We start from the raw sequence: 27,264 nt of genomic DNA, 5'->3' as shown, positions 1-27,264 counted from the left end.
CGTGCTGTTTCTGCAACCAGTACCATTTGCTACCAACAAGTTAAACATAATTATTGACTTACAAAAGACATTATGGAGACCATATTCAACATTCGTGATCTGCTATTGAAAGTAAGGCTGAGCAGTTTATCCACATGTACATGTTGGGCGCCTTGGTTGGTTTTGTAAGACATTAACTCTTTAGTAATATGAAGCACACAAGTCATCGCCAAACCGATTGCCTCAAAATGTCTAAAACACTGGACCTTATGGTAGTCATGTTGGAAACGACCGGCTTTAGGCTTCGATCAGATGCCAGTTGTCAGTGTTTCACTTGCGTTTTATGTAAGGTAGGTGTTGAATGTTACTTCCACAAGGTCAGTAGCTACTGAGAACTGAGATCCAGTAACTTTACTATGGTACCAGCCATTGAGACGTCACTTTAGTAAATTCACCCAAAAATCTGAGAAAATTAAATCAAGGAAGGCAAACTCAGATATAAAGATACACAGTTGAAATCTATCAGTCATCGCTGAAAGAAATTAAAACACTCCTGGGGATTTCTACGATGCACCTTTCCATCCCAGCTCCTATTGGCCGGTCAGGTGAGGGGGATCTGAGGACCTCCCTGTAGGCGTCAGGTAGATCCCTGGTGTTCCCTGTGTGTTGAGCTCCCTTAGTGGATCTTCAGGTTCTGGAAGTGGTGGAACGTGGCTCCTAGAGCCCAGCTCGTCTCCACATTGTTCACCTTCTTGGTGAGCTGGGGAGGACAGCCACGTTGTCATTATGCCTTTTTGTATTTATTTGAATTAAAGAAATGTTGAAAAGCTAAACTAGATGTGGTGTCTGTCATAGTTGATCACTGTCGCTGCTACCTCCCCTCTGCGGTTCCTTTTTTACCAACAGTGAAATTCTACGTTTCTCTATTTTCATCTATTCAGCCAGACTTGCCCTCAGCTACGGATTCTGACCTGCAGAACTGTGTTCTCCTTGAAGCCAAAGCCGTCCTTGAGCAGGCAGGTGATGTAGGTCAAATCCATGCACAGGAAGGGGCTGGCGGAATGGTGCTTAGACATCTTGTTACACACTGTAGGAGGAAGGACAGTGTGTCATTATCTACCCCCTAATCTACTGGATCCTGTCTCTTCATCAGTGTGAAGAGGAGATGAGGAGAGTCTGCAGACTATCGAGATGTAGCCCGTGCCTCCAGCAACACGCAGAGCAGCTCCATCATAGTAATGATGCATGTCATGACTGTGGCGGTGTCTTACCCTCTTTAGCTCTCTTCTTGAAGTCTCTGACCTCCAGCTTCCCTCCTTGAGACCCATCTGGAAGAGAAACGGCAGAAGCATAGAGGGGGGTCATGGACCTTTCATCAGAAGCCCTGTCATCACATGGTCTCATTTATTATGAAGAGAGCAGCTCTAAAAAGACATTTCCATCACACTAATAATACATCTGGTGCCCTTTCTGCTCTCGGCTTACAGAAGGTAGTCATTTCTCTAATAACTACACACCTACTGCTCATCACACTTCAGTCAGTCAACCACTTCCTGTATGACTCATCTCACCCTCTGTCTAGAACATGAAAACATCTCATTCTAGGTCATTGTTATGACCCAGTTTGTGTTTGTAAGTTGCGTGCGCCAGTATGAGGAGGCCGGGTGAGCGCCATGTCTCACCGATGAGGCCTGCGTCGACGGCTCTGTCGAAGTAGTAGGAGAAGGCGTAGAAGACGGAGCTGTCCTTCAGCTCGTACGGCTGAAGCACAACCCCTCTCACAACCTTCAGAACCTCCTGGTAGCACAGCTTGTACCCTGCGAAACCTGACACACGGACAGAAGACAGCCTCGGTGACGTGAACAGAGTGGTTCGATAAGAAAATGTGAGTTCCAGTCTTTCTGACGGTGTTCCCCCTGAGTCAGGTGCCACGCTGACACACCGCCCAGTTCGTTTCTGTGTACTTGTGATCCATCCAGACAAGCTTAGCCCCCAGAGCAGATGACGGTCTCACCGTCTGGGATCCCACTGATGCTGTAGGTCAGCCCTCCAAAACTCCACTCATCGCTGAACTTCTTAGGCAGACAGGAGCTCTTGAAGACCCTCCACTCCAACCCTGGACCACAGAACAGAGTGCCTTTCATGTTGTTGACGCAGGATCAAACACCTGGTGAGCCAGGCCTTTCAGACGTTGATGTGAAGAGGCGAGAGCATCAACTCTATAGCCACTTACGAGGCTGTTCGTGATCCATGTGATTTTATATGAAAACATTTTGAAAACAAGATACTTCACTCATACCTTCCGCCCCTAGAGCTCCCAAGGTGGCCAGCCGAGCAGCCATCAGCCCGTTTCCCAGGTAGCTGGAGGATATCAGGGTACATTTACACTATCCCTCTCACAAAAACCCTCATAACCAAACACAAAACCTCAAATGACAACTGATTAAATTTTTTATGAGGAAAACCTTCCCGTGGAGTTCTTATTTGTCTCTCTGAAAATAGCTACAACATCTAGGTCAATACTCCAAACAGTTTCATTCAGAGTCCAAGCATCAAGTGACGGGTTTGATCCAGAGCCAATTAAAAGCCAGTAGGCGTCAGAATGTAATTAGTATTTGGGTCATGCATTGTATACGAAATAGGCACTCTTTCAAGAATAACTCCACGCACAATTACGTTAAATTTACTTGCTTATTTTTGTATTACAGTCAATTGAGAACAATGTCAAAGTAAGGACGAAAAACAGTAAATATGCTCTACAAGCTACAGACAATAATGGAAAACGACATCACTGTATGTTTTGGTTACCTGTGGGTGTACAGCTCATAGGTACTGTTAAACATGTCAAATCTGACAATGTAGTCAGCAGGGGCACTTTGAATGGTTTTCTGCGAATGGAGAGTCGTTATTCTTGTGGTGTCAGTGGCAGAATGTACAATACCTATTGAAGGCTTTGGTGCCCTAACATACACCTTACACTGACATTTAGATTTGAAAGGATACCAACCTGAGATTTGGGGAGGAAAGTGATTTGAGTTGATCCTCCTCCCAAATCCAGAATCCCCACAGTCTTCTTGGTCTGAGCATGCAAGTGACCTACAAAACATTTCACGTATGACGCAACTTTTTTTTCCAGGGACATGACTTCAGGTGGAAAGGTAGAATCAGTCATACTCGCGATGCTATCTTTAAAAGCACAAATTGGCCTGGGATCTATAAGTAGAAGCGTGAAATGTTGCTGTGAAGGACGATAATGGAAATATGAGTCCCTTTGAGGAATGAAATCTTACTGGGTTCCACTGTTGCTGTGCAAATTGATGTTATCTGCTTGTGAGCAATGGTTTATCATAAGCTAGCTGGCACTTCAGCAAGGCTAAGCAATAGTTTGTACAGAGATGACCTCTACGGCACAGGAAGGAAGAGTATTCAACATAATTCTTAAACTGTTCAATTCTATTGCAGATTGAGGAAAGGCACATTATTCATTGTAATGTAGATGTAGAAACATACCAGTTAAAAAGTTCAGTGTTACCCAGGCCAAGATTCCTATAAAAATGTACAAACAAACAACAGTCACTGCAAGAGAATTAACCCATTTTCATTATGTAGCAAAATGACAACATCCTTTTTTCCCGTCAGACTACACATGCATATTCTCAGGCTCAAGTACCTGTTTATGGCACATGAGCGCTATAATTTGAAAAGCAAGGTTGTAACGCTGACAAATCAATTATGCCTTGGCATAACATTTGACTTTGAAACCCACAAAATACATTTACCACATAATTACAGCATCACTTTGAGGTAAAACCTAAACAGCAGCCAAAATGAACTCCCTTATTTTCTAGAGTGTCATCATAACAGATCAAGATAATCTGCAGTAATTTTGTAAAACGGCTAGAGTAAACAAATACCAATGAGATGAAGTTGCAAAGAAAGCAAAATGTGGTTCTGGAGGGGGTATCGAGAGATGTTTCCTCTGTATAGACTGGCAGTTGACTGACAGTGATAGGAGAAGAATGGGTTAGATTGCGGTTCGACTGGGACATGGGTTGGCCGAGAAATTACCTTCATTTGTGCCGTTCATTATGCTGACGCTGTCGTCTGGGATGAGAAAAGGAGATTCATCAAACACGTCTCGGACCTGGAACGACAGGAAGACAATGAGTATGTTGTTAACTCATTGTGTGGCCTCTTGCCCTCAAGACAAGTCCTGGGATTCATTCATTTCTCCCACAGGATTTAATAAAGAATCGTATTATCTTGTTCAAGGTGCCCTAGCTCATCTTCACTTATCTCCAGAGGACCTCTGGCTCACTGAGCAGTTATCTACCTAATACATTATAACCATTCTGGGCTTGCTCAAGCACCATCTGTCTGAAATAGAGACATGCACAATACGAGCAGCTTATCACATCAGTGTCCTATCTAGTACAGTTCTATACAACACCTTTTCCCTCAAGGAATTCTCAACCTCTTCAATCACCTAACCAGAAGCCAAACTACCTGCTATTGTACGTATATCATCTTGGCTGCATGTGGGTGCCCCTGGTGGTGCTGGGGTGGTCCTACCTGTTCCAGCAGAGCCTGGGCCTTCCCTGCAGGCAGCAGCCGGAGTCCTGCTGTGGCCCTGAGCACCACCGGGGTTCTCTTCCACTCCAAGCGAGGCACCGTCTTCTTAGCCACCTTCAGCATCATCCTCACTGTGTGGCCTCCCTGGGTGCACACAGCAACAGGTTGTTTGTAAACAGGACAAGTAAAATGAATGGGGGGATTTGAACTTAAGACCTCTTGATCTGGAGGCAAAAACTCTACCGTTGAGCTATACCCATGCTCTTTTCTTCACAAACAATATTCTTGTATGTTTAAACCCAAATAAAGCAGCTTACCATCTCAGGCATGTCAGCATATGCTGACAGACCAGGCTTTATGGAATGGAATATCTCGTTGTCCAAAACAGGCAACTCCTCTGAAACACAACAGATGTTCACACATTGGATTATCTACATAGAAAAACAGCTTGGAGTGAAAATGCATTAAATGCACAATACGCCAACTCACTGATAATCATTGTAAAACTGATGGCATGACCTGAAAACAAACAAATTCTCTGCTGTCTGTTGTATCGTGTTGTGAAACCTGAGCTGTCTGTTGTATCAGTATACTAACCTGGGTCTTTCTGAATGAAGGTGTAAACGTGGATGCGAGTCCCAGTGCTCCCTGCGTCAAACATCACCCCGTAGAAGATGCGGCTGGAGTTGGCAGGCCGGCTGATGCTGGGGAGGACGCTCCCAATGCTGGTGGTGATATCCAGCAGAGAGATCTTGGTCTGGGCCTGGGTCTGAGTCTGGGCCTGCGTCAGCTGAGACACAGCCAGCAGGACCAGCAGGGAGGCAACAGGAGACATCTTCTCTCTGGGTGAGGAACAGAAAACCATTGCTCTTCAAAAGTATGACTTTGGGTCTGTTGTCGTTTGATGAACGATTTCAGGACTGAGAAAGATTCAGAGTAATTGAGAGCAAGAAGACCAAGGTTGATGTAGAAGAGACCTGGAGAAGGGTAGCAGTCAAGCAATTACATGTCATTACATTATATGCCCTTGGCCACACCTTCAAATAGCTGTAAACCAACCAGGAGAGAATACTCTAATTCATGACGATGTAGAGCTAATGTAGAACAACTAATGTAAATGGGGAAATTCATTAGCATTTGAGAGGCTGAAACGCTTATGCGTATTACTGAATTATTTCGCCTAGTAGCCTACACTAAAATCATAATTTCTCCATAAATCTTTCAGATACATTTATAGTATCTGTCATTGCCAGTTTTGTAATGAAGAAATCTTATCCAGAAGATGTGAGCAAATTATGTTCAAAAAGCTGTTTTCAGTACAGTTGATGAGGGTATTGAGGTGATGTGTGTTTCATCATGAGTCTTAAGATATTGAAAGCTACCACAATCACAACAGGTAAAATACAGTAATGAGTTGATTAATTTATGCTAATCGCAGTTGTAGTCGAAAGTTATATATTAATAGCTAACTCGAAAACTGCAAAACTTTCTTCGTTAACCCAAAACTAAGATGACCCACACATGATTTCACTTGCCATTTGACAGCTAGCTTAACACACCTTGGCTGGTTAGCTAGGCTAATGCGGCGGTCCTTGACGAATTCTTCACAAATTACGTCAAAATGTGCAGTGATCTAATACATGGCAAACATTTTGCGTCAAGGAAAGAACGTTATCTCGTGTTTCAAAATTCATTTTCTACCGACTGCAAGTGATAAGCTAGTTCAAGCTACACTGACATGTGATGTTCGACGGCATATGCTGGGAAGTTTAGTTACGTCATCAATGTTGTGAGAACACTCCGCTCACGTGTACTGTATGCTCAGCCAGGGACTTTCATGTGGGGGGGATATTATTTAAATAAAGTAGAAATTATTCTGGAGCTGTTATTCTCAAAACAGTCTACAACGAGGCTTCAAATCAGCCTTCCTTCCAACCGGCTGCTTCAACAGCCTTGAGGGTACAGTATGACCAAACCCTATAGAATTCTGTAGAAAATTTTGCTGACGGCGAGACTTCAATGTCTTCCCCGACCTGGTTAAAGAATACTAAACTCCAACTGCCGATATTCAAGTTAAATTTAAATCCTTATAGTCAGCTGTCTATGGATAATTACTTCCTGAATGGATTCCAAACGTTAACAAAAACGTTAATGCATGCAGTCGGCAAATTGGTAAACCTATTTAGTCAAGGTTGCTGACACAGTAAGTAACAGTGAGACATTTTAAATCAAACATCTGTAACACCGAATGAAGCGATTCAACAACTGCGAAGTTGTAGTCAGGGAACATGTGGTAGTTATCCATGTTAAAACATGTTGCTAAATAATGCACATCTAAGTCTTAAATCGTGTGAGACCAAGTGCATGTATTATAACCTATAATCAAGGTATTGTGGCCCCACAAGGCTTATAGCTCATAACTTGCTGATGTGACTCAAAATACCTGTCGGTCAAAACATGTTTACTAAGAGTTTAGCTAAACCAACCACAATATGGGCTTTTTCACTACAGAACATTGTATTTTGGCAAACAAAACAATAAGATCACTATATGCAAAACCAATGCAAGTTTTAATAAATGTCAATCAACTCCTCTATCATGCATGCCCATGAGAACATACTGCATAACTGTAGTAAATAACAATTAAGGGGTCCTCTAATGCATCCACACTCTCAGAACACAAAACATGGCTAATACAGACAGTGGTCAGACCAGTAAAGATTGCATTGAAACAATATCACAAAAACATTTTCTGTACTGTTATTGACAATGTGTAGACATTTTTGACTCGATCACCTGTCCTTTCCAGAACTGCAGTAGAGGAAGAACATCCTACTGTTCTTGGTTGCACACTGTGTCCATGCTCATAGGGTAACAGACTGAGGTCATCCATAGCACCATTTCTACTAGTAACAACTAGTTAGGGAATTAGCAAGGTCATCAACAGAACACGTTAATGTTTTTGAAAACGAATACAGACAGCAACCATTGATTTGTACCTCCTGACTAGGGTTGAGCATCGAGAACCGGTTCAGAATTGGAATCGATCAAATTGAATCGATCCCCAACCCTTCTCCTGACCACATGAATGTTAAGGCATATCCGTAGTACATAAAAGGTTGTGCTGAAATGTCTACGTGAGAAAACATATTTACAATGCTACATGTAGTTAGCGTCCCATGGTCGGCATGGTAACAGCTGGGGTCTTCAGAGTGGCGTCTTCAGCCTTCCACTGTGATGTCACCGTCTTGATCTGAGTGTAGAACTGGATCCCCTGGGAGTAGAGGGAGAGAACAACAGGAGTTAACACAACTCTGACCTCCTTTACAATACAATAACAGTGGCTTTGGGTTAGTTCACAGACTTGGGCAGGTGTTGTGAGTTTACCTGCTTCCCATAGAAGTTAGTGTCGCCTCTGAAGGAGCCTCTGGAGCCAGTGAAGGAGAACATGGGCAGAGGAACAGGGATGGGAACATTCACACCAATCTGCAAACACAAAACACAGACTCAGTCGTCCCAACGTCAACCCCAAAATCCACCGTCCATTTTTGTTCGTAATCTCTGATAACTATCATGGAAACTTTATAAATCCTTGCAGGGAACCATTGAGATTTTCTGCTTGAGATTTACACAGGACCTCACAAAAAGTGTTTAAAAATAGAGATTTACTAACTGACCACAAGTCGAGGTTTATGAACAAGACCTTAGGGGTTGTTGATGACTCATAGCACCACCTCTGTATAGTCTCTGTAGTCACCTACACAACATGAGTCATCTGTCTATCTAGAGAAATATGGGTCAAATGAGCCAAGAGGAAGGAATAATTCAGCATTGAACTGTACCATAAGTAAAACCCGTTGTCAATCATGAGCTGGGCTGCGTTTCCCGATAACGATGGATCATAGCAACGATCGAGCAAAAAACGAAACCATCGATATTTCTTACGTGTGTTTCCCAAACATGCTCGTAAGGAGTAGGCTAATCTATGCACTTTCAAGAGTTACAAATTTTCAAGAGACACTTTAGCTACGATGTCTTTAGGAACGGCCGGTAAAACTAAGATTCGTCCTACGATGGATTCTACGATCAACTTAGGCTTACGACGCTTTCGGGAAACGCACCCCTGATCTTCTCCAACATCATTATGCACATCATTATTCATACTATACAGTTTTGCTTATCCAGCCGGTATCCTGTCTGACCGTGTACCAGTATTCTCTCTCTCTGGTTCCACCAGGTGTGCCAGTATTCTCCCTCTCTGGTTCCACCAGGTGTGCCAGTATTCTCTCTCTCTGGTTCCACCAGGTGTGCCAGTATTCTCCCTCTCTGGTTCCACCAGGTGTGCCAGTATTCTCTCTCTCTGGTTCCACCAGGTGTGCCAGTATTCTCCCTCTCTGGTTCCACCAGGTGTGCCAGTATTCTCCCTCTCTGGTTCCACCAGGTGTGCCAGTATTCTCTCTCTCTGGTTCTACCAGGTGTGCCAGTATTCTCCCTCTCTGGTTCCACCAGGTGTGTCAGTATTCTCTCTCTCTGGTTCCACCAGGTGTGTCAGTATTCTCTCTCTGGTTCCACCAAGTGTGCCAGTATTCTCTCTCTCTGGTTCCACCAGGTGTGCCAGTATTCTCTCTCTCTGGTTCCACCAGGTAAGCCTCACCTGCCCTACGTCCACTTCATGAGTGTATTTGCGAGCTGTGGCTCCGTTGGTGGTGAAGATGGCAGTGCCGTTGCCATACTGGTTGTTGTTGATTAATGTGATGGCGTCATCCAGGTTGTCAGCTTCCAGAACCACAAGGACCGGCCCAAATATCTCCTCCTTGTAGCATTTCATGTCTGGCTGGAATACAACAGCAGAGACAAGGTACTGATTGATCAAATTCTGCTCTAAAGCTTTCCCTATTAAACCATCCGAACTGTGTGGAATTCACAACTAGAAAAACATGACCAAAACATGTGAAGTTGTGTGTTAGGTATCGTTCAGTGAATGGGTTAACTACTCTGGCTTTCATGCAAGTTATATCAGATGCACACACAGGACCCTTGGGGATTCTGAGAGCATCTCCCTCATGGGTCATTGCCATTGTTGAGTCTTGTAACAGCACTAGCATTGCAATCCTGCACACTTAGAGAATAATAAACAGCTCAGCATTATGTGATATAGGCTATGATAGCTTAGAGTTAAATGACACAATGCATGCATTGTGATCTGACGATTGCAAAGTAAGCGTCTTTAGCCAAGGGAGCTGGAACCATCCTCCACATGTGTGTCGTGTGTGTTCGGGGGGGTTCTGTAGGGTTCTGCCTTACTGTGACATTGGCCAGGATGGTGGGGCCTACGAAGTTCCCGTTCTCGTATCCTTTGACGTGGACGTTCCTCCCGTCCAGCAGCAGCGTGGCTCCCTCATCCACCCCGCTCTGGATCAGACCGTCCACTCTGGCCTTGGCCTCCGGAGAAATGAGAGGACCTACATCTGCCCCGGGCTGGTCACCTGCAACACACACACACACACAGGGAAAGAAACAGTTGAGACCTTGGGAGATTTGGTCTGGACGGTTCTGCAGCTCTTTTTACAGAAGCAGTTTAACTGTGTTTTATCCCTTTACTGGATTAAATCCCTCAGGAGGTGGATGTACCTGCATTGACACGCAGTGCTTTGGAGCGTTCCACCAGCTCTGGGAGCCAATCACGAGCCTCGCCTACGAGAATGGCTGTTGACAGAGCCATACACCGCTGGCCTGCTGCTCCAAAGGCAGCGCCCACCAGCTGGTTCAGGGTGTTTTCCTTGTTAGCATCAGGCATCACCACACCATGGTTCTTAGCTCCCTGGGACAGGAAATATAGGACAGGACTCAGTGGGAGCTCCACAATACATTTTAGGACAGTGCACAGGAAGGAAGATTTGAAGGCAAACCAACCACAGATTCACACAATACCAAAAGGATTTGCAGCCATCTGCTGGTTTAATCTTTAAATGTGGGTCTTTTCATTTAGGTTTACTATCGAGCTATTAATCAGAAGGTTACCGGTTCATGCAAATGACGTTGTGTCCTTGAGCAAGGCACTTTACCCTACTTGCCTCGGGGATAAGAGCGTCTGCTAAATGACTAAATGTATATGTACTATGACAGCCATGATACATTTGGATATAAGTCTTGTTCAAATTAAACCCCACATTACTGTCAGTCTTACCATGTTTGACTGCACTCTCTTGCCGTTCTTGGAGCCTTTCTCGTAGATGTACTCCCCGGCCTGGTTGGAGCCCACAAAGCTGATGGCCTTGATTGCCGGGTGTTCACAAATGAAGTTCACCGCTAGAAGTCAAGGTCAAAGATCATTTTCATTGCACATTCGCCATTAGTCCTCATTATCTACATGGTGCCCGTAGGCACTGAATAAATGGTGTAGGTCTTATGACCTTGGAAACAATGCCTTTAACAAAAACTTTAGTGTATGGATTTTATCTTGCCTGTGGCACATTGATGAATTATATTTAAACACACAGATTATCCAGAGTCTTTACATAACTTATAGCCTGAGGGTAACGTTAGTGTTTGAATGATCAATGATACTTTTACTTGCTTGATTCCCTGATTTTATTTTTAATGGTACAGCATAAAAACAATTAAGCTCCTTTTCAATCTTCTAAAAGCTGACAGACACACTCCTCTCACCTGCGTGCTGGCCATGGATGATGTTCAGTGTTCCATCAGGTGCTCCAGAATCCTGCAGTAGCTTTGCCAAGAGCATGGTGCACCCTGGGACACGCTCGGAGGGCTTCATCAGGTAGGTGTTGCCACAGACCATGCCCATGGGGAACATCCACAGAGGGATCATGGCGGGGAAATTGAAGGGGGCGATGCCGGCACACACCCCGATGGGCAGGCGGTAGGTGTAGGTGTCCATATCCTTGGTGATGGAGGGCAGGGTCTCTCCCAGCATCAGAGAGGTGATGCTGCAGGCATGCTCAACCACCTCTAGAACAAAGAGGTGGAGAGGAGGAGAAGTGAGATGCAAACAGGAGAAGAGCTGGGGTTTGTATACAGTGTACAAGGTAGGAGAGGGAAGTGGAGGTCTGGTCAGGACTTACGCAGCCCTCTGAAGACATCTCCCTCAGCATCCGCCAGAGTCTTCCCCTGCTCTAGAGTGATCAACTTGGCCAGCTCTTTCTGAAAAAAAAAATCAAACATGCCACTAAAAAGACTTTCTCCATGACATGCCTACATGTCCTCCACTGGCACCTCTATGTAGATAAAAACATTACTGAACCAAAAACCGCTGACATAAATACATGATCAAACACCTCTACTTGTAAAGCTTGGGCTCTGGCTATTGAGAATAGTTCACAATCAATCACACATCTATTTCCAACTCCACTCAGGTCCACAGAGGCATATCTCCATCCAGGATTTCCTTACAATCAGGGCTAGTTTGTGCGATAGACTAATGTGTAGAGAAGGGAGACTGGAATGGAAGGGAGAAAACAGGACAACAGCAGATATCTTTTTTTTTGGGGGGGGACGACGTAGTTAAGGCGTGTTGCTTAGGCGGCCGCCTTAACTGAAAGGTGCTGAGGAAAAACCCTGCTTACAATGTTGTCCTTGATGAGCTGCTGGTAACGGAGAAATATTTGCTGCCTGCTTAAGATGGAAGTCTCAGCCCAGGGTAAGTAGGCCTTGGAGCAGGAGTCCACAGCCGCTAGCATCTCCTCCTGGGTCGCCTTGGGGACACGTCCCACCACCTCGTTGGTGGCCTGGGAGAAAGAAAGAGTTCAGGTTGAATGTGATACATGGCATGACGTTGTTTGTCTAAATTTCCGCTGTGCGTCAAAGTAATTATGCATGTTTACTTATTTACACAGGAGGTGCAATGGCTGTCTACGATGTTTTACCTTGCCAGAGGCAAGAAATAGAGTTGTTGGTCCGTGGCAGAAAGAGCCTGCCACCTAGGGTATCATTATGAAGGTCTTTCATTTCAGAAACATGTTTAGCTTAAATTCAAAAGGCTGCAAATTTGCAGTCTTTGCAGATGAAAAATTGCTGTATTGATTTTTGGTGTTCAGAATTGGTTTGTACAGATGTACACTCTATAACTCAAAAGTCTACACGTGTGTTGGTTATAAATAGCCACTCATACTTACTGGATTGTGAATGTCAAGCCATTCGGTAGTGTTGGACTCTACAAACTTGCCATCTATAAACAGCTTGGTGGTTGGCTAGGCGGTTAGAACACGGGGTGGGGGGGATAGATTAGTGGACAATACATAATCCAAAATGTCTGACACAGCAATGATCAATGCTAACTGATTGCTGATGCTGAATGATTAACTGCAAAAACATTTGGACACAGATTGACGTTTCCATATGACTTAAAATCATTAACAATTCTCACCACAGATGAAGAGTAACATAGTCGACCCATCTGGAGAGGAACCTGCAAGAGAAAGGAAAGGGGGAATCAACTTCCACAACCTGCGATTCAAAACAAAAAGGAAACAGCAATGGGGTATGTTGCAGACTGAATATCTAACCATCAAACTCATTGTGTTTAAGATTATGCAATTTCACTCTGGAAAAGAATGCAACACGTAGAAATCGTGTCATGTTGGCAGTGTGCAAAGCTCTCAAACAAACAACTCATTGCTAGCAACAATTTGGCTGCGCATTCGTGTGCTACGATACCTTTTTGTTCCAAAGTGATCTGGCGAGAATGCCTGCCATGACTGAGTTTATGTACTTTATTTTCCAGTGGTTTGCACTATGAACAACATAGGCCCATGCACCGACCCAAAGAACACCTCTACACACCAGCAGGAACAAATACCCTAGCTCACGAAGTCAAAAGGCAGATGACGAAGAAAGTGCGCGGTGCACTTTTTAGCAGATCTTTAAACCTGATTTCAGCGTTATGTCCTCTGAACAACCAGACCAGATGACTTGTATAACAGCGGAAGCATCGTTACATTCCAGTGAGGACAACCGTTTCCGCTCAAAAGGGGATGGATTAAAACGAGCTGGGTAGCCAATCTATTCACTCATATGAAGTACCGCCCCAAATTGTACACTGTACATTGGCTGCTCATTCATTGGTATGAACCACAGCCATAAAAACGAGCTGAGTAGCCAATCTATTCACTCATATGAAGTACCGCCCCGAATTGTACACTGTACATTGGCTGATCATTCATTGGTGTGAAACAGAGCCATTTCTCTCTATGGCTTTGGTATGAACCAAACGTCATTGACATTCCCAAAAGGTCCTCCTTATTTCATTTACGTATAGTCTAATTGGTCCAAACGTCAAATGTATTATACATTAGACAAGACGACCGTAAAGACAAGGAGTTGCCAGAAGAAAAATATTAATCGGGCTGGACCTCAGGGTCAAAACTTTCAAATTGAAGTTAGCAGTAGCCTAGTAGTCATCAGGAATCTGAAGTTCAAGTAAACTTGACTTTGGAAGTCTTCGTTTTCGTTTATTTATGTAGTCGACAGTACTTAAAAGCAACGGCCCAACATATGGGCCTTGAATAATTATGAAGTAATTAAGCTACATATTTTTTTTACTGCAAGTAGTCTAAACATTGTCTGCCTCGGATCAAACATAGACAATTAGAGCTAATACACGAAGAGAACATTTTAGTCTACCAACTGGAACAAAGTTCTTGACTGGGAGGTGACTGTTTCTATGGAAACAGACAGACACAGAAAAGTAATGGCGGTCCTACACTGGAGTTGTCAAGATGTAGCTGAATGGATAGAATCTCTGGGATATCCACATTATACAGTTAAGTTGAGTCAAGCTTTCTGATTTCTTTTAGGTCAGAAAAAATTGCAAACCATGTAACAGGAACTGTATAATGAAACCTAAAATAGCATGATCAAATAGCATCAAAGTTCAAATCTGCTTTTCTCTGCTAGGGCCTACTATTGAACTATTTAACAGTCTGTATACACTTTCTGCAGGCTTGTTTCTCTCAGAACCTCATTACAGGTAGAAAGCTGATTTATGTAAATTGCTCATATCTGCCAAGATTAGGAATCACAGACTTTGAGGATATGAAGGTAAGTGGATGTAGCTGAGAGCCTTTCAATTTAAAAGTTGGTTATCCTAAATTGACAAGGGAGAATATGGTAGAATCAGAAATGAGGTAATAGTGACATTTGTGACCAAATGCCATTGTTGTTCAAGTTCAAGTCTTTTATTGATCAGATGCACAGAACAACACAGGGTCAGACTGGGCACTGAAATTCTTAGGACAAGACAACGCAAAGAAACCTGGCATAACATATAAGTACACAGAACATAGATTACATCTATGATAAGATAAAATAAAATATTATACAATATTCAATACAGTATACTAAACCTCTAAATACACATAATACACATAATAATATACATTTGGTCAGGTTCTCCAATAACAGCAGTAGGCAGTATCACACTTAAGTGTCTCCAACACATATCCTGCCCCATATAGAGTATGCTGCCCCTTTAAGATCGTACTGTAATAGGAACATCAATCAAGGCTTGATGGACTGAGAGTGGGAGTAGGCACATAGCCGTACATGTGCTATGATAGCAGTAACAGGCGGCAGTAGCAGAAGGTTAACACCCTACAGACGGGTATAACAAAACCATGGCGGGATGGAGGTCTCAGAGGGTGTCATGTACCTGCTACAGGTCATCTCGTCTCATGTCCGGGAGCTGCTGGGGGTCACGGAGCCGCTGTGGAGCCGCAGCATAGCAGACCTCCCCCGGGACAACATGGGCCTGTTCCTAGAGAAGAAGAGCCGGACTGGAGACTGGGCCGATTCCCTCACTTACTCACAGTTTCTCAAAGACATAAAACAGTGAAACGGCACGTTGCATGCTTGAAATGATCAATTAAACAGACATGGTGATTAAAATTGAGTTTAGTTACCTTTCAGTTATTCTTCAGTTTAGTATTAATTCAGATCCCTATAGCCGGAACTACTGACCACAGGTATTGGACTTGGTCAATACACCATTAAAATAGTGCTAAACGAAGCATAACACAGACTTGCTGACATAGATCACGCCACCATTTAACAAATACTTCTCTTATAAGTAAACTGAATGATTACAGACTCAATAGTTCAACACTGCACAAAGATGCTCTTATCGATCTTAAGGGTTCCTACAATGACTGAATAGGGCTATTGATCAGCAGCAGATATGTTCAGTGTAATTCTGTGGATGAAACCACCTCCATAATGAAACGGAGAGGAGAGCTAGGAGCTGTATTGTTCTGGTATAGAAAGCACTGAGTGTGCAAGTATTTTCTTTGAGAGCACTGCTTAATCTCAGAGATGCACTTGTAAAATGCTTCGTCAACTTCAAAGCACAGCACACAGAGGCTACTGTAGGAAGCAGCCTGTGGCCCTATGTGCATTAGTCTACTATTGGTGCCAGGACGGCATTTCAGCCAGCTTGACACTTTCTTGTGTCAATCTGTCCTATGAAAGCAGCCATATAGGACCTTATTCTGCGATGTTGAACGCAAATCGAACAACATTTTGAGTTGAGTTTGATCTTCCGCACAGGTATTTGATTCACAAAACATAGGCCTACCTAAATTCAAATCAGTTTGTTTCTATAGTATCAAATTATGAGGCATATTTGGTGTAGCTTATTGAATTTACAATTAGTTTTATGATTGTATGCATCACAAAGTATGCTATTTTCATATCTGTTTAGTCTCTAATATCACCCTCACTTGTCAAATGTGAGATTACATTATTATCTGGTAAAATAGGCATACTGTATTCCTGCCTGTGGGGTAGACTGGTGGCCTATTGCATCTGCAATAATTTGGCTTCTATGCTTGGGGCGCGCATATTACCATTCTAAGCACAGCGCTGCCGGTCACCCGCCAAATGGAACTCGATTGGTGCCATCAGGGAAAGGTTGACAGCAGTCAGCGACTGCTGTAACGCCCTTACTGAGGGCAGAAACTGAACCTGAAACTGCTGCCTCTCAATCAATCTGGATTAATTTACTTTGAGCCTGCCCTGCATCTCCAGAAGACCTGCGGGGACGAGAGACGCTAACATCTGGCTTGCTGTAAAGCGATCCAAATTCACCACCACCAGTCAGTCAGCGCTGTAGACAGCAGCCTGTCCCCACAAAGGCGTTTTCTCTGCTAAAACGGTGCGTGCGGGCGTAATGCGCAGCAGAGGCATATGTAGCTGTAGATCTGCAGCCTCAAAGCGAAGGCAGGACCCTTCAGCCTGCGGTTTTTTAGATAGGCTACAAAACATCTAGTAGTCTGAGCATTTTCAACGAATATACACTGAGGGAAAGCATTGGAATGTGGCTCACTATGCTGCTTATGGATTTCTTGAAGGGCATCGGTGAAGGCCGTTAAACTGTATGGATCCAGCGCGCGTTTTTGGGACACCTGAATAATCTCAATGAACCACCATCGAAGTCTATTTATCTTTTAAAATGCCTGGGTACTCTGACTAGTTGTATTCGCGGCGAATTGTGTCACGCCACATCGACTAGGACTGATGTTCCATCTTCAAGGTAAACTTATTTTTTTTTATGGTTTTGTCTGCATAGCCTATCAATTGAACTCTTTTTGAGAATTGTCTTTCAAGAAAACGCGAGAAGCGTGGTGCTCTAGTTGTACATGGGCTATCATCTTCTGAGTGTCGCTCGCTCTCGGCGGTTGGAAGACTATAGGCTTTATGAAAAGGTGAGGAATATTCTAAAGACGGCGGTTATGCGCCTAGATGGCATATACCGCAAGGTCAACATTACCTCTCATTTCACAAGGAACGTAGACAGATACCTACATTTTAATAGACTGAATGTTAAGTTTCTTTTCCCAAATGAAGCAGTGCATTTTGCTATGAACCCGTCATCCTGTCCCCTCAGATGGTCGATGCAATGGATTTGATCTTCCCTGCGTTCATAATTGATTATTCCTTATTAGTCCAGATAGGTCTACTTCTTTATAATGGGAAGCGTATTTGTTAGGTCGTTCAATCAGGAAGGTTTACCATATGGTTAATGTTTCTTATGCAAATTAGGCCCTAGTTAGGCTATATACCTCTTGTTTTAAACATTGAATTGACTATGTTGGGGAAATTAATTATTGAACAATGATTTGATGTTTTTAGGATGCTGCAGAATTAAGAGTCAAAATATTGACTTCATGATTCATTACAATGAAATGACATAATGATTCTTTTTCATGTCCAGGTCTGGTTATCATGCATCTAATTATTCATGACTGCCCCAGGCACCATTGTAACTGTCAAACCATTGCATCTAGTACGCCTCCTTTTTTTTGTTGCTTCTATTAGCTTTCTGATTACTATATTAAATACAATACTAATATCTTAAGTCAGTGTGTGTCACAAACACAATAGCAAATAAAAGCTTAATACCAACACCAAGGTATATTGTAGCACATTGACCCAATTTACATTTTTGCCACAGTGTAGGCAACTGGCTGCACAGCATAATAGCCGTAGCAATTTATTCATTTTTGAGGCTTTCTGTATATGTTGGTTTGTATTCAGAGGGAATATTACCTTTACCACAAACAAAAGTGTGTCAATCAATGTGGCTTCAATTGTGTCTGAATCGGGGGTATAAATCAATGGAAAACATAGTGAAGTTAAATGGTTGATCTATTGAAGTGATATTGGACTGGCAGACAGCACCCGGAATTTGCTTTAGGACTCTTTGGAGAGGAACTGTTTAACAGGAAGGGTCCTAATCTTCAAGGGAGAGTTAATGCTGATGAACAACCCTTCTATTGATGCAGAGGGCTCTAATTAGTATGCTACACCGTCAGACCTACACACGGGACATGTACACACACACACAAACACACACCTCCAGCTGAACCTAAAAAGAGAACGTCAACCTATTATACATCTCAGCTAGCAGTGTACGGAGTTTCAGTTCAAATAGAAATGTGATTCTGTGTGTTTTCAAAATACTCACTCTGGGTTATTCCGAAACAATGTCCTTTGCTCGTTTATATTCAAAAGAGATAAACTGTGAAACACGTCTCATATATGAGATATTTAGTCATTTTAGTCATTTAGCAGACGCTCTTATCCAGAGCGACTTATTCACAAGTCTGAGATATTCACAAGCAAAGCCTGTCAAAGGAGCACTGGGATGTAAAGTAGCTGTTAAATCTATAGGAGACTGTAGCTGTCTACAAAACCAGGGTTGAGGTGTCAGAAAAGGAACCTCAGAATACGTCCCATCCCGGTGACGTTTTAATGTTGCCATGGCATCGAGGTTGTCACCCAAGAGCTAACACATTCTACTTTTGACAGTGAGTTTGGCAGCCACTGAAAGTAATGGGTGTTCCAACACATGCACACACACGGCTGTAGAAGGTCCAACCGATGTCTGCACCAATCAGGAAAGTTTGTTTTTCCTTGTGGTCATATATAATCCTACAAAATCAGAATCTGTAAGAAATATAGCATACTTAACGATCGCACCTGGATTTGTATTAACATTCAAGCCGGGACACAAGATTGCACAAAAACTGATTCTGACATTTAGATTTACACAATTATCAACCTTTACCAATCTTCATCAGTTAAGTCAACGTGGGTGAGACAGAGCCATGTGGCACAAGTCTGTTGTTTGTATTGTGTAGTCATGGCAGGCCTCATCTCATAAGCATCCTGTCTCAGGGACCATTTCCTTGATTCCCTGCCCAGTCGTGGGATGCAGAATCTCTCTCACATGAGCCCCAGCATAAGTTCTACCATCTGAAAACATTCCCCCATGACTTCACTGGCCGAGCCGAGAAGAGCAGCCCGCAGCCCGCTGCTTGCTGCATGCTGCATGCTGCATAAGGCTTTTTCTGGGAGAATGCCGCCCCAGGGACAACATAGATATCCTCTCGTACTGTAGTATGCTGCTGCGCATGAATATCTCTATGGCTGGAGGTTGTTGTTTAGCAAGCTGCTGCTATTAGCAAGGAGGCATCCTACACTCCGCGTGTGTGTATGTATGTTTAGTCTGCACCCTTAGGGAAGACACCTACTCAGAAGGAATTAAAAAGCATAATTGTTTACTATCGTATTAATCCCTCGTTCATTTGGTACCTGACTCGATTATGAACAACCCCTTTCTGACCTGTTTGAGGGAAAGAAAAAAAAGAGCGGCAATCGACAATGAAGAATATGATGGATTTATTTATTGATTCATTATCTACTTATGTGTTGATCTACTTGATGAGAGTGACCTGGTATGCAGATTGCTATGGAACCCCCCATAATTAAAACCAGATTAGGGTGACAGTGACAGATCCTTCCTGCCATGTCACAGTGGTATGGGCTTGTCCTTTTGTCCTCACCAAAATAATTTCTCAGGGATTACCGTCGTAGCCATTCTCTTCACGTGTGGCTGAGTTTTCACCAGAGAAAAAAGACCCATCTCGACAGAGTGAATCAATATCACGTCTGGAGCACCATTCGAGACGAGAAGTAGCAGGTCCTCCTCGCCTCATTGCACATCCAGAAGCCGAGCTTCCCAGAGCAAACCAGAAGGTAGATGGTAGACACGCATGCAGACACGCACAGCGAAAAAAGAAACACTTTTGCACTTCCCCTTTCCATCTCTCTCTCCCTCTTCCTGCCCTTTCCTTTTAATTCCCTCCCCACCATGACCCACAGTGTTTCACGCACATGCACACACACTCTCACGCACCCAGAGAAAGTCCTCATGACAGCAGCCACCGTTCCACCAAGTCATTGTGGTACGCTTAAGGAGTGTCATAACTGGCCCATTTAACAATTACATCACAGTCCATTTGTCTCAGACTCCACTCTGGACCTTTTTGAAACTGCTCCGATTGCGTAAAATCCACATGAGAGCAGCTTAGACAAGAAGATATCACTTAGTTTGGAAAAAATTGTGAAAAATGTCCTCTAAAGAAAGTGCCATGAAGCTGTAAATGGAGACTGTGATGTATTTTGATCAACAGTATCCAACTATTAATTTAAATGTCAGAGCACTGTGCTCTTTTTTTAAATGATACTTCCACTGTTCCCTTTTATGATCGAAAGTACCAAGACAACCTATTTTTTCCTTCGTTGTCAGGCTGTGATGCACTTTACAACCATCACCCTGCAGGTAATATCTGTAGATGCCACCAGGCCTCACAATATTCATATCCAACCCACCCCCCACCTTTCAGTTGTCACTCAGGTTCTGTGTGTAGTATTCTTCACTCTCTGACACAGTACTCGTTCCCTGACAAGTCAAGGTTATTATCTTGCTGGTTGTGGGACAAGGCTTTGCTGAAGGTTTAGCAGAGCCTTTGAAGCACAAAGCTGCACAGTTGATTCTTTGCTGAGATAAAATGTGTGTGGACAATATCATTGGCAGGCTTATAGTAAGAGCAAGGGGTGCTACCATACCACAGAAACTATTCTGTTAAGTTGTCTGTTTTTCAAATGTTTGGTTTTGTTTCTTTGTATTGCTGTTGTGGAATAATGGGTTCCTACGAGTACAGGCATATTGCCTTCTACTTCTAGGTGTTGACTCATAGGTCAAGGCCAAGATTTATGTTCAAAACATAATCATATTTTTAGGTTAGTACGATTTCTAAAATAATCGGCGGTGTCTTTTGGCAAACTGCCCTCGTGCCACTGCTGAATATCTGCTGAGTGGTCTTTTTCTGTAACGCTCTTGGCTCTGAGACATGTTTCACTCCTGACAAGGTCTTAGGATTCATCAAACGGGCCCCTCCTTATCCCGTGTCTCAGTTGTGTCATAAGTAAGAGGAGGAGCACTGAGCACTGAGAGAAAATCAATATCCAGAGACGGTGTGTCTTCTGTGAGCCAGCGGAGCCCACTGATCCCTTCCCATTGCCTCCGTAGGATCCTAGGAGACATCAGTCTAATTCTGAGGACCAACTTGGATGGCCAGAAGAGACTTTCATCCCTCCATACACCAAGATAAAAGGCTTGGCATTATCACATTAAAACAACAGCGTCAGCAGATTAGGGGCTGAAGTGTGGTTGTCTCCAAACAGTCAGTCAGTCACCAATCTTCACTGGGTTTGATGCTCTCACAGTTCTTAATGAACTACTAAAATAGTCTTTCAGGGGTACTTCAAGCATGGACTTGTTTGAGGGAAGATTGTTCCCTGCTGACAATGTGAATTCTTGATTTCCTTTTCACTGTCATGTCAATAGAGATTTATTGTATTAGGAAAGGAAAGGCAAATGTTATCCAGGGCTTTCTTCTTTGTAAATAAGTACTACAGACGAGGTAACCAAGAACTAAGAATCTCAAAGTGGCATGCATGGTTTATAATCCTTGAGTCTTTGAAACAAAGTCTTTTAAATATTTCTCTCTCTTTAACTTGTTTCCTAGGTGTGTTACCCTGATTGGAAGATCCAATGGAGATCCTGTTGCTTTATCTAATGGTCATTAGCATGGCTGTGAACGCCCACAAAGTCCAAATCTGCCCCAAACGCTGTGTCTGTCAGATGCTCAATCCAAACCTGGCAACCCTCTGCGACAAGAAAGGGCTTCTCTTCGTTCCCCCTAACATTGACAGACACACAGTGGAGATGCGTCTAGGAGACAACTTTGTCACCAGCATCAAGCGGAGAGACTTTGCCAACATGACCAAGCTGATGGACCTTACCTTGTCCAGGAACACCATCGGCTCCATCTCACCCCACGCCTTCAAGGACCTTGAGAACCTGCGGGCCCTGCACCTGGACAGCAACCGCCTGGCCCGTCTCACCAACGACACCTTCAGCGGCATGTCTAAACTGCACCACCTCATCCTCAACAACAACCAGCTTGTCCACATTCACATGGGGGCCTTCAACGACCTGACTGCTCTGGAGGAACTGGACCTGTCCTACAACAACCTGGAGAGCGCCCCCTGGGTGGCCATCCAGAGAATGTCGAGTCTCCACACCCTGAACCTGGACCACAACATGCTCAGCTACATTCCTGAGAGGACCTTCTCCGGCCTGCAGAAGCTCAAGCGGCTGGACGTCACGTCCAACAAGCTCCAGAAGCTTCCGCCCGACCCCATGTTCCAGCGGGCGGGGGTCCTCGCCACTTCGGGGAGCATGGGCCCCACGTCGTTCGCGCTGAGCTTCGGGGGGAACCCCCTGCGGTGTAACTGCGAGCTGCTGTGGTTGAGGAGGCTGCGGAGGGAGGACGACCTGGAGACGTGCGCCTCGCCGCAGCACCTGGCCGGCAGGTACTTCTGGACCGTGTCTGAGGAGGAGTTCCTGTGCGAGCCGCCGCTGATCACCAGGCACTCCCAGGTCAGAGCGGGGATTATCCAACAAGCCGTTTGCGTAACGTGAATTGATAGTCATGTAACATATGTGTTATCTCTCATCTATAACAATAGTGACCTCGTTATTGCATGGTAAGCCCCGTTTTAGCACTTTTGACCCCAGAACTTGCAAAATACGTTTTTTGACGTTATAATTATTTAAGAGTTTTAAAAACTGTTTTAACCTAAATACCTGGCTCTTCAGGAGCTGCGTGCTTTGGAGGGCCAGAGTGTGGCACTGCGCTGCAAGGCCAGGGGAGACCCCGACCCCATCATCCACTGGATCGCCCCTGACGGCCGCCTCATGTCCAACTCGTCCCGGGCTGCGGTCCACAGCGACGGAACGCTCGACATCCTCATCAGCACCTTGAAGGACTCAGGTCTGTCTATCCAACCTACCCGTTTGTTTTGTGTGCTGAGTGCTTTTATGTATACACAATGGACTTGATGGGGTCCATCCAGAGGAAAATTGTGTTTGTTTAGCAGCGTCGCGTAATGGAGTTGAACTTTCTGTCAGGATATCTCAGTGTCCACAACGCGATCCTGTTTGGAGTGGACCCCATTAGATCTCATTCACCACAGTAGTACATTGAGTCATCTATCAGACGCTCTTATCCAGAGCGACTTACAGCAAGTACAGGGACATTCCCCCCACGAGGCAAGTAGGGTGAAGTGCCTTGCCCAAGGACGCGTCATTTGGCACTCGAACCGGCAACCTTCTGAGTAATAGCCCGATTCCCTAACCGCTCAGCCATCTGACTCCTGTATGACGTAATTCCGAATGGTGATGAGGTTTTCTGCTGCTCCCGGTCCTCCAGGCTCCTTCACCTGTGTGGCCTCCAACCCGGCAGGAGAAGCTCAGCAGAACGTGGACCTGGTCATCACAAAACTCCCCCACATCAGCAACGCCACCGGGCCGGAACAGGAACCTGACCCCGGCTCGTCCGACATCGCCACGGTGACCAAGACTGGAGGGGATGTGGCGGGGGTGCCTCATGGGAACCCCAAGACCAGCCAGGAGAAGACGGTGGTCGTGGCTGAGGCGACGTCCACCTCGGCCCTCGTCAAGTTCAACTTCCAGAGGATCATCCCAGGCATACGCATGTTCCAGATCCAGTACAACGGCACCTACGACGACTCGCTGGTGTACAGGTGAGCAGCTTTAGTGAGGGGTCTGAGGCATCTTGGGAAAGGGAAATGAATGTATCATCTTCCTGATCAGTTCTGACAACTGTGATGTCTGTATATAGTCACACAAATAGACTCACTCAATGTCAAATAAAGATAATGGTAAAATAATCGATGACTTTGAAATCACCTTGGAACAATGATCAACAGTGTGGGATTTACAATGTGCCAAAACATGATATGAATACCTAATAATCCCAACCAAAACAAAATGTCTATGTTGAGCTGTAGAGTGATGCTAAGATGAAAGCGAAATCCGACTGTTTTACTAAAAGCCTCAGAAGATCTTACAGACCCATCTGACTAGCTGGTGCACAGAGCGTTCTTTCATCTCTCCCTTTCTCACTCTGCAGAGATTATCTCTCTGATATGATAGGATCAGTTCTCAGACACTTTCATCCAATGTGACTCCCATGTCAACACCATATGCTATTTAGTACACCGTGGAGTTTCAGGCTCATTAGAGAATCAGTCCTTAAGCTCTGAATGATTTAAAATCCATACTATTAAACAAACACTAAACGGCAGTATTCCACAATGACTCTTTCTATCTGAACAATTACCCTAATTAACAGGAGAGCACAGGTTCACATCTTGGAACGCCTCACAAATATAAATCGAATCATTTCATAAAATTCCCATTACCTTTCGAAAAAAGCAATCACACTCAAACGCACCGGAGATTGCAAAAAACACCTGCAGAGATGCTCAGCATCCATATTCATGATCTAACACCTCTACCACCCTGTAACTGCTTCTCTCGACGACACAGAATGATCCCACCCTCCAGCAAGAGCATCATGGTCAACAACCTAGCAGCAGGGACGCAGTACGACCTGTGTGTGCTGGCCATCTACGACGATCAGGTGACCTCCCTGACAGCGACAAGAGTGGTTGGCTGCATCCGCTTCACCACCGAGCCCCAGTACCTGCGGTGCCACTTCATGCAGTCCCAGTTCCTGGGCGGGACCATCGTCGTCATCATCGGAGGAATCATCGTGGCGTCCGTGCTGGCCTTCATCATCTTCCTCATCGTGCGCTACAGAGTCTGTAACCAAGGCGACTTAGACAAGGTTGTGTTGAGTCCATTTGCTTTGTTGTTGTTTGTTTTGTTGTTGTTTGTGTTGTTGTAGCCTGCTCCGTGTTCGGTTTTGTTGTTGGACGATCTCATCGCCACAGCCAGTCTCATCTGACTAACTATCTGTTGTTTTTTGTTTGCCCCTCTATGGAAGACTCTGGAAATGGGAGACATCCGCTCTCTGAGCAGCGACGGGCAGCTGCAGGGCTGCGGCCTCCCCAAGTCCCTGTCCAAGCAAATCCTCCGTCCGGAGAAGGACGAGAAGGAGAGTCTGAGGGTGGCTCTGCCCCTTCCTGAGCCCGTCAAGCTCCGCCCGGCTGGCCCCCCCGCCGCCGCTGCTGCCGCCGCCCCCAACAACAAATCTTCCCTCCCTGACTGCACAGTCACTACCTCCGCTGCCAGTCACAGCTGGCACCCCGCTTCTCCGGGACCGCTGAGGCCCAAACGCTCCGTCGCACCTGCCAAGCTCTCAGAAGTCCGCAGAGCCGAAGGCCAGAGTGATGTGGAGCTGGAGAACATGAACCGGAACAACTCCTCAGAAGTCAAAATGGCTAGTGGCGCTGTGGCTGTTCCCTCCCTCGCCTCCACCAACTGGACACCGGCTGAAAGGGGTTCCCGCCCCCGTGACGGCACCCGCTATTACAAAACTGTGCCTGCGGGGGGCGTGAGGGTGAACCGGAGGCACTCCCTGAATGTGGACTCGTACATGGAGCAGCGGTGCTACGTCAGCTATCCCAAGCCGGGTGGAAATCTGCGGTCCAAACGCAGCCTGTCCATGAGCGGGGAACTGCCCCAACTGGAGGGCACGAACATTCGCCGGGGGAGAGACAAGTTGTCTAAGTCTGAATGGCTTCTGGAGAGCACTTTATGATTGAGATTTTTCGGAATAGCTTGTCTCTTTTCCTGGAGTGAATTTGTGCCCGGCTGAGTCTGGGCTACACACACTATGACATTGGAGTTTTTCTGTGTTCTCAGTCTCAAATGAGAGACCCACAAGCTCTCTTTTGTACATCTGAGAGCAAGGTAGCCGTACAGGGTTTATGAGCATATGTTTAACATTTGTTTTTTACCTACTATCCTATCAAAGTCATCTTTAAAGCGACTTTGGACATAACTTTGATGAAAGGCACAAAAATGTATAAAGCAACTTCATGTACAAAAATGTTAAGTTGTGTAACATATAACTCGAGACACATGTAAGTGTTCACTTGAACGCAGTCAAATTGTTGGGCTTATAGCAAAGTGAGAGGGAGGGGGAGGGGGAGGGGGGGGAGAGTGACAGGCTATCATACTTGTTATACTGCATTATAGCATTGCCTGTTCCTTAAAGTGATAACAATCACTGTAGACAGTTGACATCGTTTGTGTCTTCAGTTTACAGACAGATGGCGACATGTCTTAATGATCTCATTGGCGTTGAGGAGGGATTACGAATGTGCTGCACATCCCAGAGGTGTGGAACAGAATGTACCCAATCAAATGTAATGACAGAGCTGGATCTTTTCATCACACCACACAGACAAAAGCAACAGCACAATGCAGCATTTATGGCACAAGTCGATTCAGTCTAATACTGCCCTCCAGTTTGAATCAATATGTTTTTATCACAAAATTACATGAAGACTCATGCTGATAGGGTTTCTGTCAAAACTCATGCGACAGTTTAACCAATAGCACACGGGTGGAAGGAGCAGAAGCAGGCCATCCAGAACCTTCCGGAGAATTGAGCCTGAAAGTTCACTTTCATGTTTTCATTTTTTTTTACTATTATTATATTGTCATGTCACACTAAGAACCGTTGTAAATTGAACTGTTTGTGAAGAAAAATGTTTACCACAATATGGGGAGAAGTCAGCTCTTGTTTTTGCTGTTGTTTATGTTTGATGTTTACCAGTATAAATAAACCAATGACAAAAGGAGTTATTCATGTTCTTTCAAACAGTACAGGCCAACCAAAATCTTGTTTGTGAGACCAATTCAGTTCAATTTATACAAAGACAGTTAAAGAACTATTTCTGCTTCAGCCGATTCTCATAAACCAAAAATCCCACAAACAGAATTGTATTTGAGAAGATTTATAAAGTAATCAACATCTAAATTATTTCTTCTTTCAACGAGATAAAAAC

General features: G+C 44.5%; 3 protein-coding genes and 1 long non-coding RNA gene across 5 annotated transcripts; 2 read left to right on the top strand and 2 right to left on the bottom strand.

Moving 5' to 3' along the window:
• Window positions 1–601: 601 nt before the first annotated feature.
• On the bottom strand, window positions 602–6,266 carry LOC136947415 (ectonucleoside triphosphate diphosphohydrolase 5-like). 2 transcript variants are annotated; one of them, XM_067241487.1, is made up of 14 exons: window positions 6,111–6,266; window positions 5,149–5,393; window positions 4,869–4,948; window positions 4,552–4,695; window positions 4,048–4,123; window positions 3,490–3,525; window positions 2,987–3,075; window positions 2,788–2,867; window positions 2,279–2,340; window positions 1,994–2,095; window positions 1,662–1,805; window positions 1,251–1,307; window positions 951–1,066; window positions 602–739 (listed from the first exon to the last, which is right to left on the bottom strand). In XM_067241487.1, the coding sequence occupies exons 2-14, from the start codon at window positions 5,384–5,386 to the stop codon at window positions 656–658; spliced, it is 1,308 nt and encodes a 435-aa protein (XP_067097588.1). In that variant the 5' UTR covers window positions 5,387–5,393; window positions 6,111–6,266; the 3' UTR covers window positions 602–655. The 2 variants fall into 2 exon arrangements, with proteins under 2 accessions (XP_067097588.1, XP_067097589.1); XM_067241488.1 differs by having other exon boundaries at window positions 5,149–5,389; window positions 6,083–6,258.
• Window positions 6,267–7,102: 836 nt separating this feature from the next.
• Window positions 7,103–13,416, bottom strand: LOC136947882 (methylmalonate-semialdehyde/malonate-semialdehyde dehydrogenase [acylating], mitochondrial-like). The gene is made up of 12 exons (XM_067242113.1): window positions 13,228–13,416; window positions 12,938–12,979; window positions 12,687–12,761; window positions 12,138–12,299; window positions 11,637–11,715; window positions 11,221–11,523; window positions 10,739–10,860; window positions 10,183–10,372; window positions 9,856–10,037; window positions 9,206–9,385; window positions 7,939–8,037; window positions 7,103–7,825 (listed from the first exon to the last, which is right to left on the bottom strand). Exons 1-12 carry the CDS (start codon window positions 13,264–13,266, stop codon window positions 7,721–7,723), a joined length of 1,578 nt encoding a protein of 525 aa, XP_067098214.1. The 5' UTR covers window positions 13,267–13,416; the 3' UTR covers window positions 7,103–7,720.
• On the top strand, window positions 12,882–15,440 carry LOC136947883 (uncharacterized). Its single transcript, XR_010877030.1, has 3 exons — window positions 12,882–13,051; window positions 13,295–14,610; window positions 15,230–15,440. It is a non-coding gene; the product is annotated as an uncharacterized lncRNA (long non-coding RNA).
• Window positions 15,441–16,919: 1,479 nt separating this feature from the next.
• lrfn5b (leucine rich repeat and fibronectin type III domain containing 5b) lies at window positions 16,920–26,022 on the top strand. Its single transcript, XM_067241906.1, has 6 exons — window positions 16,920–17,098; window positions 21,942–22,858; window positions 23,078–23,252; window positions 23,691–24,024; window positions 24,833–25,133; window positions 25,293–26,022. Exons 2-6 carry the CDS (start codon window positions 21,968–21,970, stop codon window positions 26,007–26,009), a joined length of 2,418 nt encoding a protein of 805 aa, XP_067098007.1. The 5' UTR covers window positions 16,920–17,098; window positions 21,942–21,967; the 3' UTR covers window positions 26,010–26,022.
• The last annotated feature ends 1,242 nt before the right edge of the window (window positions 26,023–27,264 follow it).

The sequence above is a fragment of the Osmerus mordax genome, chromosome 8, assembly GCF_038355195.1.
Source record: "Osmerus mordax isolate fOsmMor3 chromosome 8, fOsmMor3.pri, whole genome shotgun sequence".
Lineage (NCBI taxonomy): Eukaryota > Metazoa > Chordata > Actinopteri > Osmeriformes > Osmeridae > Osmerus > Osmerus mordax.
The sequence above is the reverse complement of the archived record's forward strand: the minus strand, read 5'-3'. Positions and strand labels throughout refer to the sequence as shown.